Raw genomic sequence first — 15,619 nt, 5'->3', positions numbered from 1 at the left:
TCCTGTCCCGTTGGCTAAAGTGAGTTCTAGGGTCAAACTCCTAGCCAAACTGGGAGAGCTCTTGAAAAAGAGCCTAGCTCCCGGGATAAAAGACTACATCACTATCCGTTATTCAGACACTGCAGAATGTGTGTTACCAAGGCTGATTCCCAAGTTTCTCCTAGCTCCACAATAACCAGTTTCTGTGGCTTTAGGGAGTTTTATTTATACCCTCAAGAGCCAGACTCAGTTGGGCCTGAGCAAGCTGTCCCCACTCCACTTTGCAACATTTTCACAGACATTAACTTCCAAGGAAGAAGCCCATACACCAACACGTGACAGTGATGTTCAGTTTCATCCCATCTACATCTGTTGTCCAAGTTCAATTGTGCAGGTCTCTTATGAGACAATCATCAGCTATGCTTGTCTTTGGTTAGACAGATTCAAACAGATTCTTCTTGCAGGTAGACTGAGACACTTTTAGTCAGACATTTAGCATTGGGAGAATAAGCTGTGTCCCCCAATGTGGTAGCAGTAAATCACTGCTTAGATTAGCCAAGGAAAAGTGAGCTGACAGTCATCTGATATGACACTTACAGGGAATGAGAGGCTGCCCTGCAATAACATCCTGAGAGAGGAAGGGAGAAGCTGTGTGGCTGAAGAAGACTCAAATGCTCATGCAAACATCAGGCAGAGGAAGGAGTAGGCAGAGGCTGGCCCTGAGAGACTCAAGAGAAACCAAGGATGAGACTGCAGTCAGCATGAGACGAGGTGGGAATGAGCCAGGGTTAGAGAGACCTTGGGAAGAGGATCAGTATCACAGCCCTGTCTGAAGAACAGGGGCAGTGAATGGCCTCTGCAGGTGAGATCACAAGAAGGGAGTAAGGGTGGCTGCATTAGAATTCTTCCTGTTGACAGAGTATTTGATATCAACATTTAAAGGAGAAGGTTGGCTTAAAGCTTTAGTTACTGAGGTCTGTCTGTGGCTAGTCAACTCTGGTTTCAGGGCCTTAGGAAGGGTGTAACATCACAGCAGAGAACATGAAGTAAAGAAAAGCTGCTTACCCCATGACATCCAGGCAGCAAAGAGCAATGGCAATGGCTCTTATCCATTAGGGAATGCTCAGGCCGCCTGACGAGTGCTTCTACCTCCCAGTAGTGTCCTCAGCTGGGGACCAAGCTTTCAACACATGGAACTTTGACAGACCCCCAACATCTAAACCATGATAGCAGCTAAGAGACGCAAAGCAGTCTGCTGTGCAAACTGGACATGGTATATAGTCATTAAAGGTCCCACTGGCACTTGATTTTTACATGTCACTGATGGAATGGCTGAAGATCTAGTCCTAGTAGTGTGGCTGATGCAGCTGTTGTCAAGTCTAGAGTGAAGCCAGCAGCCAGTCTCCTGGAGATGCTCCCAGGATTAGCCAAACCCATCTAACAAAACATGGCCCTTCTTCTCAGGAGATTGGAAATGATCCTTAGGTGTAACCATACACCTTTGCTCCCATTACTATGTAGAGTTTGGGTCCTGTCCAGGGCTGAGCTCTCTGCTCTGCCCTGTGGTGATGGGAAGCAGAGCTGAGTTGTTCCTGGGCTATATTCTGATAGAAATACCCTTGACTTTCCCCTGCCTCTTAGTGGAGAGCACTTACTGCTTTCCCTAGATAAACACAGGCCTGTAGCTTTCGGGACCACAGGAAGTCTATTCAGCCACACCACTCTGGGCCCTTGCTGCTGGCCTCTTGAATCCCATGGCACACAGAGGACACTGACAACTAAAGTGCAAGTAATTGTAACAAAGGGACCAGCAGCCTGTCACTGGACACACTTTGCTTTCCTATTAGGAAGCGAGGGCAGAATCGTGGAAACACCCAGACTTGTGGCGACTAACATAATCAAATGCTAAGGCAACAGGGAGGGTACACCCCACTCTGAGCAGGTAAATCTTTAAGTTGTCTTGCTACAGTGAGTTGTGTCCCAATGGGGTGCACTGCCAGGAGTCAGTGTCTTCCCACTGAGCCACCATACCTGCCTATACACACCTTTCCCTACAAGCATGTTCATTAAGTCACACCAGGAAAAGACAGCTCAAAACACAGGCACCAAAGGTCTGGACCCTTCCTCCAGGGCCACTCAAGCCTCAAGATAACTACTCAAGTGCAACCTTGGGTTCCTCGGTAGTCTCAATTCTTCCCTCAGGACCCATGGTTTGATATTTTAACTTACATTGTAAGGAAATGGTCCTTACTTTCTTTTACAGAATATACTCTTCCAGAAAGCACACTGCTCCCATCCTCATGTGATCCCTGCTGCTGAGCTCTCTGAAGAGATCAGCTCATAAAAAGAGACTAGTGTCCCATAACCCTGAGAGATACATTCCAATGACCTAAAACCTCCCACAAGACCCCCTTTTCAAACTCAATCTCCTTCCAACAGTGACACAAGCTGGGGATAAGACATTTAACATGTGGGCCTTTCATGAGGAAAATTCCAGATCCAAGCTTGATGTGCTTACACATGACCCACGAGGTGAGTCCACAGCTGTTAACCGGCAGAACAGAAGCCCCAGAGTCAGTGTGGGAGACAGTGCAACATCCTTCTTTTGCTAAATCCAAATTTAAGCAGGCTCGGGAACTTCATGGGGCTTGGATGTCAGTACCCCACTTCCTGTAGTCCCCACCTCCTGCAGTCCCCCTACCTCTTGTAGCCCCCCATAAAGAAGTAACTTCACAACCCAAGGTCACTAGCACCAAGCTTCCTGCAGGGATTCAGCCTGTCCTTCCCCACAGGACTTGGCAATGCCTAGGCCTGGACTTGGCCAAGAAGAATGGGGAAGAACAAAGCAATCCCTGTGAGGACAGCTGTCAGCCCATCCTTCCCAAAGCCTGGCTTCATCAAGATGGGGAAATTCAATGCTAAGGCCTGGAAGGCAAGGCCATATTGGGTGGCATGAGAGAGAACCACCCAAAGAAGGCAGCCAGGAGAAAGGGCTGGGCATCAGTGTGGGTGCAGCTCACCCACACATTACCACAGACAAGTTCCCATTCCATCGTGTCTAGGAGAAAAGGCCTAAGCAGGAGACTAGAGCTCCTAACCCCAGGATTTCATCTCAGAAAGGACCATCATCTTCTCTGCTGTATCATAAGTCTCTATGGTCTGCTCATGTAACTGTCAAACCATGAATCACCAATGAGAGACTGCACACCGCCCCCCACCCCCAGTAGGCCAGACACACCAAATAGTAAATTAACATTTTATTTCATTTACAGAGAAGCCCTGTGGCAATAAGGTGGCATGGGAAAACAGCACCCAGATGAGCATATGGGAAAGGCCAATGTAAGCACATAGATGAGCTTAGTGCAGCTGCCAGGGAGCAGGCCCTGGGAGCCAGGAGGAGGCAGGCAGGCATATACTTGAAAAAGCCTCTCTTTGCTTCCCTCTGGGCTGGAACCAACTCCCCTGCATCCACAAGGCCACATGTGCCCTGGACACACAATGTGAGGGTAGCACAGATCCCATGAAAACGCAACAACAGGTGCACGGAAAGCAGGGTCCTTCCATATCTGGCAGTGACATCATCAGTGGGGCCTGCCCTCTCTGTTCCATAGGCTGGAGAATTAAAAAGTGTAAGACCCAATGCCTGCCAGATGAGAATCCACTCTCCCAATGCTGGGCATGCTCTCCTGAACATGTTTGCACATTCCTAGCTGGCAAGTGCCATTCCCTCCCCAGCTCTGGAGTGCCCATGCTGATCTGTAGTTCCTGAGCGTGACAGTAGCATTGGGGTGCTATTTCCAGGCTGGTGCATGGCTGCCAGGATCAGTGGGAGCTCTCTGAGGCCAGGAGCTACAGCAGCTTGACATAATTCTGTGGAATCAGCCCTCTCTTGCCGTTCAAGGTCCCTTCAAGCCAGCCAGGTTCCCTTGAGGTCTGAACTGAAAAAAGAACAGAGACCATTTTACAAGCCCGCTCCTGGTGCTTATCCCTGACACTCACAGTGCTACAGTGTTTCTTGCAGGCTCAACCATGGAGCACCCAGTGAAGAGCAAACGACCTACTATGGGAGTTACTGGGGGGTCCTGCCCAGGACTGGTGAGCACAAAGCTCCCCTATCTAGTCTATCTAGTCCCCAGCTTCCTATCTGGCTTCTTCTAGCTCCCTGTGCACCAAGTTTTTCAAAAAGATGCTCTAGAACACAGAGCAGAACACACTTTCCCCTGCTTCAAGTCAAAACCCAGTTTATTGGTCTGGTGCACACAGGCTCCTTCCCAGCACTCCAGCAAACCCCTACCCTATCAACCAGTTCACCTGAACCAACCAGAGAACTCCCACCTGGGATCCCAGGGCCTGGCGCATGTAGTACTTGCTGCCTAGAATGCCTTAACACTTCACTAGGTTCTTCCGCTTCACATTCAGGAAGACAGCTTCTCCTTAAGTGAGGTCTGCGTCAAGCTTTTCAACTACTGCAGGAATTGACCACACACCGATCTCACTGGGGAGCTCTTGCTAGCAGGCCTGGGCTTTATACATCTGAGCATAGTGCCCAGCACACTATTGCTCTTAATACATATTTGTGATAGTCACATGACAAGAGTCAGACTGGATAAATACAAAAGAATTTAAGGGACCCCAGCTGAAGCACCAATTATGGCTAGAGGCAGTAGCCACATGCCATGCAGGGAGGGGGCAGTACTTGCCCACAGAACAACCCAGAAACCAGCTCTGAAATGCAGCTTTGGATCACAACTAACAGGAATTATTTTATCCTAAAACTAAGTGCAGATATACACACACGGTGTCCTGATGGGGGATGTCCTTCTGTATGTTGTGAATATGTTTCTCTTATTGGTAGGTGAATAAAGCTGTTTCTGCCAATGGGCAGGCAGGATGTAACCAGGCAGGAATGATAGGCAGGGATACCAGAGTAGAATTCTGGTAAGAGGAAGACAGTGAGCCACCAGACAGATGCCATGTAGCTGCTGAGGGAGCAAGAAGTCCAGGCATCACCAGTAAGCCAAGAACATGTAGAGATGCATAGATGAATAGAAATGGGTTAATAATTAAGAGAGAGCTAGCCAATAAGAAGCCTTAGCCATTGGCCAAACAGTTTATAGTTAATATAAGCCTCTGTGTGTTTTTATTTGGGACTAAATGGCTACAGGACTGGACAGAACAGAAACTGTCTTCACTGTCCTGTGAAACAGTGTTTCCCCTCTGTGCATGCCGCTTTCTTTATTCTATTGCTTTGTGACTGCCCATTGCAATTGAGCAATTCATTACCCACTCATGTTGGGAACACTGACGGTGCAATTCTAACTGCCATTTCAATGAGGTCACCATTTTCTTTGCTCCTTGAGAGGCACTGTGCATTCTGCTATCTGTATCACCACAGCCTTCTGACACTTTCTTCCATCTGCCAAGTAGTGTTAAGGCTTCTACTTGATTGCTCCCTAGGTCCTAAATACTCTACACTCCAACCATACCTGGGCAGTACAGGGGCCTCACACCTACACATTCCATGTGTGACTAAACAAGGCCAGGAGAGTGAGACTTCTGGTTTATGCTACAACTGAAAGCACAGAACATAACATATGAGAACTCATGTTCTCTGGCACCTCACCCAGTGTCTCACACAATAGTTTATGCAATAAATGAGCAAATGAACTTAAGGAGTGTTTACAGAGTGAACCAGCAGGCAGCAATTCCTCTCTCCACCCCGCCCTTCCCTTGACCTTGTTTCTAAGGGCACTATTTTTAAATGTTCTATGCATATGTTATACTGCAATGCCACCAGTATAAGCAGAATGGACTGGCTTTATCACCAAAGCCACTTCCCAGGATGTGCCACCTGCTGCATATGGTGTCCTGGAAGAGTGTAAACTCAAGCTGAGGCTCATAGCTTGCCAAGGCTCATCCGTGACAACTTCAGAAGTATCCATTCATTCTTTAATCCCGTCCCCACCTCAGGGCAGGGCCAGTGTTGGCAGGGACCACACTGCAGCTGCTCTGGCAGACAGAAGGAGCTGGCAGAAGATCCCAAAGGGTCTCCTGCACTGGGAACTAACTGCTGCATGGCAAGGCAGCTGTGCTCTCATGCTTACAGTGGGAGACACAGTGGCCCCATCTCCTGTCGTTCTCTATGGGCCCTTTCCTATGCACATTCATCTTCTGGTGACTTACCCTTCTAGCTAAGAATCTGGATGTTTCCATAAATGGAATCATCTACTTATCCCTTTGGTATTGATTTATTTCACTTAGGATGTCTTCAGGTTCAATCACACCCATGGCTAACCCATGGTTCAGACTCTGCAGACAGCTTGCTTACACTCCTATGTATCACATTTTGTTCATTCACTTACCGGCTAATGGGTGCTTGGGTTGTTCCCCCTTTGGGAGCCTTGTGAGTGATGTTGCTATTAGCACTGGGATGCAAACACTAGAATCCCCACTTCTCCTCTTTCTGATGTACATGCAGAGCTACACTGCCGGGTCACACTTGATTCCATTACTCAGGGTTTGAGTGGTCACAGTACCATCATCGATATGGCTATCATCCTACTCCTGTTCCCAACAGTGCAAGGGCACCCATTTCCTCCACAACTCACTGACAATGACTCATTCCCTCCTCCCTCTCCAGTTCTGGAATAAGTGTGAAGTGGTGACATGCTTTTACCATCCTACCTCATTATTTGCCATCCCATAACAACAGTGACTGAGGAACCAGTATCAACACCTTCTGCAAAGCTATATCCATTACAGTCTAACCTAAGGTAAAATATATAAATATAAATATATATATATGGCAAATAATTAAAATACTGAAGCTCCAGCAGAAGAGAATACTAGGAACCCAGGCTTGGCTTAGCAAGCCCAACAGGGGACCCATGAAAGCTGTGTCTGAGGGTTCCCATCTCTCCCACGAGACGAATTTCCCTCCTCAGGAACATCATGGGCTCAAAAATCACATTTCTCATTCTCCTCCCTAAGCTTTAATTAAAATACTTTAGCCCCACAAGTCTATATCCCAACCTGCTTATTTCTGTTTTTAGCCAGCATCACACTGCATGCACTCACCTGTCACTGAGCACCTTTCTGAGGTCCCCACATTAGGAGAGCATCTGGAAGGCCCTGCTGGGTGATGGTGACCACACACCATCAGCCTCCTAGAGATGCCAAACAGCATCTCAAGCATTAATCTATGTGTCTGAGACCTTTAAAGTTAATTTCTAGAGGCTTTTAAGGATTAGTATGGTCCATGCCTGCTGCTCCAACAGTAGAGACACTGGTAAACCCTGTGCTCATGGGCCCTATGGCCCTGTGGGCAGACCTAGAGGAAGCCACACTTCATGCCCAATTAGCAGAGCCATCAATAAGTGTATTTCTGGGTTTCCTGAGCCCCAGAGAAAAGGGGACGTTTCCTCTAGCTTTTAAAGGAGTGCTGGCTACCTTGAGACTACATAAATGAGCATGGACCTTCCTGATAGAGCATGGGAAATATTTCCCACAGCTATAGAAACACATCTTTAGACAAGACCTAAAGTTCATAGCCCAAGTCCACAGGCTCATAGTAAAAGGAGATGTGAGGTGTTATAGAGGGGCATACTTATTAAATATCCCCTTCCCTTCCACACAGTGGTCTGAGATTCCTGTTTGTGATTATTCCAAAGCCCCATGAACTGTGAACCTAGGAGTCATATCAGGCCACTGACTGTCTGAACTGGCTTCTGTTCTTGCCTACAGTACAAAAACAGAATGCACCGTAGGATCCTTGTGATTGCTCGAAGGTTCCAAATCATTATGTGCACACACGAAAACAGTCCTGGGTGTCAGGGATGTTAAGCATTGCTGTTCTACATCGAGGAGTGTCCCTGGAGACACTGCTTCAAGATGAGCTGTAAATTATGACTACTTGGAACACTGCCTGGCTCCACAGAAGATCCCATGACCTGCCTATCTGTTTCATTTCATGTTGCTTCTCAGAAGGAAAGAAACCACCACCACTCAAGGGGTGAACAATTCTGAGCAAATACCTGCTTTTAACAAGTTGAGAGATCAACTATGCACTGCAAATAAAAGAATATATAATAATGTTTATATAGCATTTGTGTACATATAGGGTTGCATCCTACTTAAGGGCTTCAACTTCCTGTGCCTTTAGGACTCGCCCCTAAGGAACAGCAAGTTGTACTATGCCAACTCTGCAAACTTTCCACTGAGCTCATGTGCACCCAATGGGAGGCAGAGGAGGCACCTGTAAGACACAAGGCTCACAGAAAATGAGACATTTACACTTTGGGAGGAGAGAGTGCCAACATACCAAGCAGACCTTTTTTTGGAATGCACAGTCTCAGAGGGAGGGGCTGAGGATCTACTGAGATGCCCTAGGTGTTCTAGCCAGCATGCTAGACAGAGCTGGCTACCAGCAATACTAGGCACCATGCCCAAGGGAGACATAATACGGCTAGATACAACCCTATCTGCAACACTTTGTAATGAACGCTGTAGGGCACAGTGGCCACCAGCATGTCCCCTAAGTGTCTACAGTATTCAGAGCTCATCCTTCTGAAGCTCACCACATCACCCTGATACACCTTTGCAGACTGGGATGAAAAACGCGATGCACAGAACATTTACAGTTTCCAGAGAAAGCAAAGGGGCAAGGCAATGCCATCTGCTGTTAGCGAGCACATGCGCACACACGCGTGCTTATCTCTATGTACATATATGTATGAGTATATATATATTTTAGGACCGTTTTTTTTTAAAGGCCATCAAGGGACTTTGGTGGTGGAGAACTTGGGCCTTCAAGGCTGGCTGCTTCCTGGCCTTTCTTTCGTCTTCCATCTACACTGACAGACTCAGAATTGGTTTAGAGAGACACAGGTCTTGTGGCTGTGTGTGCAAAGGAGGTGCTATGGGTTCTCACTGACCTAAGTCCTCAGAGTCACAACTTCTGAGTGAATGTTTGACCCAATTTTGACCAAAGAGATGTAAAGGCAGTTAAACTCAGATGTAAGTTCTGGAAAAGTTTTCTCATAAAATAAATACAAAGAAGTGACTTCCCCTTTGCTAGAGTTATATGTGGCTTGGAACTGGACACCCCACAAGGACACCAAAGTCCCAAGTATGCAGCTCAGAATATTCAGCAAACGTGGGAATACTTTGGTCTTGATGATGTCTTTACACAGCCCTGAGCACCCACTTACAGTCTCTGCATGTAAACCAGGGTGCATGATGGACTTAGCCTTGTCTGCTTTGTATCCCTCATCTAAAGCATCCTCACAGATCTACCTTCCATAGCAGTAGCCCTCATCTGAGCATCCTCACAGATCCACCTTCCAAAGCAGCAGTCTTCATCTGAGCATCCTCACAGATCCACCTTCCTCGAAGGCTCCTACCCACACTCAAGTGACATGCTGTAAGAATTCATCACAGTTTCAGTACTACCATGTCCATCCTACCATGTGCTGTTCCAATACATGACAGGGCAGCTGTGTGACCATGTTTTCCTAACTGATGATTGTATGTGTCATGGTGATATGTAGGAAAAGATCTTGTGTGAGGGTGCTGCTGTGGTTTTCTGATGTTATCAGGGATCTGGCTCTAGGAGCACACACCATACACACAGAATCTATTCTAAATGAAGCAATTTGCTTTCTAGACAGCAACCCTCACCAAATGCTATACTTCTGACTACCACAATGCACTGTGGCGATATGTTCCATAGACTCCAAACATTCTGGCTAATCAGCCATTCCATTCCAGCATCAAAGGTTCCCCTGCTTCCTAGGAACTCTTTTGGGGAGCTCCACCCACACTCGACATCACCGTTTCCACAGCAACCAATGAATTTCATAATGAGTGTGACTAGGGAGGGAAGAAATCAAGAGCAAGGGAGGAAAATATATTCACTGAATCAGAGGAGAAATTTGTGAAATATTAAAACAGGCATAGCTCCTAAATGTTTGTGCATGAATATTAAACATTCAACTAAAATCCACACCCTTATTTAAAATGCAAACTCTAAAGATGTGCACACTGTTCCAGTTGGAAGGAAACGGCAAAGCACAAGAATGGTACAGAAGAGAGAAGTCAGTGTTTGGGTTTCCGACTCTTCACTGGTAACACGAAGCAACTCAAAGCTAGGTTAGTGATGATGATAGAAATACAGAAATCAAAGGGTGAGCATCAGAAGCAATTAACTTCAAGTGCTCTTGGTTTCTTGCCATCATCACAGATGACCTGAATGAAGGCCTACATGGATTAAAAGGGATGGAGACTGAGCAAGAAGAAGAAGACACACTGTGCCCACCAGCACAGTTCCTGGAGCTTAGGTCTGCAGTCAAATAAGTCATCTCTACAGGCCAGTGTCAAAACACAGCCACAAACTGTGGCTGGTACTCTATGTGCACATATTAAGGAAAGATAGAATGGCTCCCACCACAAAGCTCTTGCCAGCACTTACCATCCTCAAAAATGGCTCCAATTTCAAAGGACAATTCCGAGCTGTGTTCTGCCTCACATGGGTACACTGCACGGGCCTTGCGATTGATAACGCTGCAGAGAGAACACAGAAGCTTGAACGAAAAACTGAAGACAGAGCCTCACAAGCCCCTCCCCATTTCCCAAAACTCATTTACATGCTACCAGTGGGGCAGTGCATTCTGAAGAGGAAATGACAGGGACATGAACAGCAGGCAGAGATGTAGTAGCACTTAGCTTTCAAGCACATGATGGGTTTCCAATACAAAACTTTCCTTGGGGAGCCTCCCTGGGAAGCTTTCAGGGAGTCACTTAACCAGATTCTCCTCAATGCCTGGTAGGATGTCCCTTTCCAGTACTCACCACGGTAGGACACACAAGGCATGTTTACCTCTGAGTACTTCAGCTGTGCCTTAGCAAAGTGAAGGGAAGAGGAACACACACACATACACACACACACTAAACTGGCTACCAGCAAGTCTATGTGTGATGCCAAGAGTTCTCGCAGCACACTGGAAGGAGCTGACATCCCTGCTTAGGTCTTCTTTATTTAGACCATTCTGCCCCTACAAAAAGCACACAAGGCTCAGCGTCTCCTAACTTGTGAGGACATGTTCTGAGAGAAGTGCGCAATGGAAAATGAGGGGAGCCATACTTGGCCAGATCTAAGCCAAGGAAGAAAGATATGCCCCATCTTCCTGGAGACAGGGAAGTTCCTGTTGGTAAGAATTATGTCAGCCAATGCTCAGGTAGATAAGACTGCTACTACTCTCTCTTCTCCAAACTGTTCATAAGATACCCACAGAAGTTGGCATTGCCAGTGTCCATTCTGCCTTTCTTTTCAACAAAGAATATGTTTACATCTGCATATAAACATTCTTCCAAAGCACCTAATTTCATAAATAGGTAGGAAGGACCAAAAAGGGAAGGTAGGTTCCAACAAAGTTCATCCACTACACACTCATCTTGGGAACCTGCAATTGGCCCTGCATAGCCAAGAGGTTCCACAGCTACAGATTCAAGCATTCACTGAAAGTACCCCTCCCCACCCCCACCCAAAAAAAAAAATACAAAAAATGTATTTTGCAACACATTCAGGTTTTCCTTTCATGACTTTTCTAAACAATAAGTGTAGCATTTCATTTATTAGATACTGACATTTACAAACAATGACTTCAAATATACAGGAGGATACAGGTTGGATGTAAAATACAAAATCAACTATATGAGCAAGCAAAGGACAGACTGGATAGGTGCAGAGGGCCCTGAAGCCAACCCTCATAGCACCAAGAATGCTTCAGAGATGAGGCACTACCCTGATAGGAACTTAGCTATGGATGCCAAGGGGTCCAGGCAGGCATGCTCTAACAGGGGCCCTTCTGTGTGCCACCACCTTACTCCACATCACACTCCAAACCACGTACCATTCAGGCAGCTTGTCTACAATGGAAGCAGCAAGAGAGAGGGAGAAATGGGACATCCTGGGTGAAGGAGGTGTACCGGCTTGGTTGGAGCTTGCTGTGGTTGGAGACTGCAGATTTAGCCACTGTACCGTAGGTGGCCGGGGCTGGCTTGGCCTAAGGATACATGTGAAGGACAGGATTAATACCATAAACACTCATAACAAATTCTACAACAGTCCAAGTCCAATTACCAGGGTGCCTGCACCCATGTGTCTTCATTGTACCAGAGATAGATGTCCTGCCTTTGCCCTCCCAGGACTATAACCCAAGCCACTCCCAAAGGAGCCACATCTCAAACTAGAGACACATTACTGAACTTCCCTATTTTTGTGGGTAATCTGACCTTGTCTAACCTACTGCCATCATGAGTGTCTTGGCTGGTTTTTGTACACTTGGCTTTTGCTTTACTTCCTGCCTTCAGGTTCCCAATTTGAGTTCCTGCCCCGACTTCTATTCCATGCTGGATTGCAACTAAATCTGGAATAAACACTTCCCTTCCCAAGATGCTTTTGATCATGGTGTTTTATCATAGCAATAGAAACCCTACCTAAGGCAATCAGTTCACTACTTAGAAAACTAATGCTCAAAGTAGTGGCATGGACTGCTCAGAAGCAAATGCTCCTCGGCTGAGAGCAAGGTTAGCGTCTGATAAATCCACTGTAAACCCGGACTGTATCTAATGTTCTTAGCATCCTGCCTGGCACTGTCATTCCTCACTATGACCAGAGAGCATAGGTGACCAGAGAAGATAAGAACACAAAACATGTTTCTCCTGAATGCATACTGATTCCACAGCTTCCTAAGTTAAAAACCCCAAGTTGAGGCTCTATGTGCTGGGAATGTGTCTACCTCATTCTACTTAAACAGAGTGTCACACAAACTTAACCATTAAGCACATGGCCTGCAGCTGAGAGACCAACATATTAACAGGTTAACACTGAAAGGTCATTCACCTGGTATTTATATGTGGAAACTCACAAAACTTTGCTACTAACAATTAAGATTCCTCCAGAAAGAGCAGAAGCCTCGAGTTTGAACAAGAAATCTATGAACCACAATCCTTGGTATCTGAGTAGTTCCTTAGAATTTAAAATTTAAAGAGTTGGCTCAGTGGTTAAGAGCACTGGTTGTTCTTCCAAAGGACCTGAGTTCAATTCCCAGCATCCATATGGTAGCTCACAACCATCTGTACTCTGTATCTGGAAATCCAACACCCTCTTCTGGCCTCCCCACGCACACATGTGGTACACAGACATACATGCAGGCAAAACAGGTACCACATACACATAAAAAATAAAATCTCAAAAACAAAAAACAAAACAAAAACTGAAGAGGTCAGTGAGCAGACTCTTAGAGGGCACTTATCCTAGTTTGCTTTCAACCACTGCAATAAACACCACAGAAAAAGCAACCTGGGGAGGGAAGGGTGTATTATGAAAGGCATCATGGCAGAAAATCCAAGGCAGGAGCTGAAGCAGAGGCCACAGAGGGACCTGACTTGCTCCCCACTCGGCTTGCTTTTTTTCCCACAACCCAGGACAACTTGCTCAGTGGTGACACCACCCATAGTGGGCTAGGTCCTCCCACAAAAATGGCTAACCAAGAAACTGCCCACAGATCAATCTGACAGAGCCATTCTCAATTGAGGTTTCCTCTTCCCAGGTGGATCTAGCTTGCATCAAATTAATAAAAAGCTAATCACCGTGGGCCTCTGAATATATAACCATCCATGTGGATGACTTACCAATTACCTCAGATCTAGAGCCTTGCAGCTATGATCTACAAAGTTCTCGTTTCTTCTCCTACAGGGTTCTAGTGTCTTTGTCTGGACTAGGAATGAGATTCACCAGCTTCTGCATCTCAAGTACTAGAGTTAAAAGCCTGTACCACTAAGTCTGGCTACAAAACTTAAAAAACCAACCAACCCCCACCTCCAAAAACACAAATCAACATGTGGAAAGCACACTTATTATCTACCTGCTGTCTTTGTGGTGCTGGAGTGGAACCCAGAATCTGACACATGCCCAAGAAGTACTCTGCCACCAAGTCCCCACACTCCCACACTACACATGCACACAGACAGACAGACACACGCACACAGATGTGCATGTGTGCCCCTTTAGTTTGGTTATTTCCAGCATACATATGTCCACCTTGATGATCCTTTTTACCACAGTCACCACCCTCAGCTCAAACCAGTTCCAGCCAGCTGCTTGCGTATCCTTGCACATTCGAAGCACTACTGCTCTCCACTCCTCTGAATCAGGACTCCTGCCCATTTTTCTTCCGTACAGCTCCCAGGCTGTCCCCTTTACAACTCTCCCCCCTTCACTATGAGAAGAGCCATTCTTACTGCTCTATGCTGTGCTGCCAACATGGTCTCCTGGTGGTACCCAGCTCTTTTGTCCCACGCAGTCACACTCAGTGAGAGAAGTCTACGTGCCCTATGCTATGCATCCCTCCAGCTGCCTGGAAGCCTCAATGTCTAAGCTAAGTTGGGTCTCATGCTACCTCTCCTCTCCTGTCAGGCTCCATTTTTCAGCCTACAGGGAAAGCCAGGGACCTCTAAAGGCCTGTCACCATAAGAAATAAGAGGCAGGCTGGGATTAGTGGCTTTATGATGGTGTCAACTATTTCTCTTGTCTTTGTGGCAAAAGCACTCTTTCATTCCACTGTCCCGACAAAGCCAGATAAAATGCCAGGCATGCAGAGCCTTCCCTCAATTCTCTGCAACCTGTGAGATAATACACACCAAAATGAACTTGAGATACCAAGTGCAAGATGTGCTCCATTAATGCTTAATAACTGACTTCAGTAAAAAATATTATTCTAAAAGAGCTTATTTACAGAACTTCTACCTGGTTACTTGGAGAGTCAAAAATCCTGATTCTATCCATGCAAAGAAACTTATAAATCTTAGTGATCTGAACCACTGAGCTACAAAACACACTAAATTCTTACAAGAAAATGAATGAATGTCTTACCAATCAGGAAGGGAGAAGGGCGGGACAGTGAGGCTCTCCGAGAATTTAAGGCCACAGTCAGCCCAACAATTGCTACCTAATCCCCCAGCAATTATTCACAACACCTGGAGTGGCATGGTAGTGGTGGCTGAAGATGAGATGCTGTACCACACCCCCATCACATCTGCCTAGACACAGATGAATGAAATACAGGATGGCCCTCTATCGCCTAAGGAGGAGGACAGCTGCAGGTGAAGACAAACAATATGACTACAGCTATGGGCCCTTTGAAAATGAAGAGCACAAACTGTTGCTACTGTCTACATAACCCTCTCGTCTTTCTTTTGTTTTGTGTTTTCCTTTTATTGCTATGTTTATGAGGGAGAAAGTACCCCTTCCCTCTTGGAAAGTGAAAGAGCTACTGGAATGACAGAGAAGGTAAGGGTCTGTTGTGCCTTAGTCTAGCTTGTCCTGAATGTGAAACTCACACTTAACAATCTCTGTTCAGGGTATCCTGTTTTCTGTAACATGTTGTGTTTGTTCAGTATCTATGTGCTATGACATCCCATGCTATCCAGTTCACCAAGAGAGCCTTTCAATTTTAGATAACTTCTGTATATGTGTTCTGGGTTTCTCCAGGCCCACAAAACGCACGCACCTATGCACGCACACTGTATCATTTACTGTTCTGTTGCTGTGAAGTGACACCATGGCCAAGGCAGATTACAA

At 46.3% G+C, this 15,619-nt stretch overlaps 1 protein-coding gene across 5 annotated transcripts in view; it reads right to left on the bottom strand.

The window, feature by feature from the left end:
- Window positions 1-3,221: 3,221 nt before the first annotated feature.
- Window positions 3,222-15,619, bottom strand: part of Arhgap10 (Rho GTPase activating protein 10) — a 242,164-nt gene continuing 229,766 nt past the window's right edge. For 4 of the 5 annotated variants that reach the window (XM_051205929.1, XM_051205930.1, XM_051205932.1 and 1 more), the window contains 3 exons: window positions 11,889-12,041; window positions 10,448-10,539; window positions 3,222-3,917 (listed from right to left, as the gene is read on the bottom strand). In XM_051205929.1, coding sequence (XP_051061886.1) covers window positions 3,829-3,917; window positions 10,448-10,539; window positions 11,889-12,041 — 334 coding nt within the window. In that variant the 3' untranslated portion in view covers window positions 3,222-3,828. The remainder of the gene's footprint in view (window positions 3,918-10,447; window positions 10,540-11,888; window positions 12,042-15,619) is intronic. The other variant, XM_051205931.1, reaches the window with a different exon arrangement.

Source organism: Phodopus roborovskii, unplaced genomic scaffold (genome assembly GCF_943737965.1).
Source record: "Phodopus roborovskii unplaced genomic scaffold, PHOROB, whole genome shotgun sequence".
NCBI lineage: Eukaryota > Metazoa > Chordata > Mammalia > Rodentia > Cricetidae > Phodopus > Phodopus roborovskii.
Note: the sequence above shows the minus strand (reverse complement) of the source record. Positions and strands in the feature narration are given on the sequence as shown.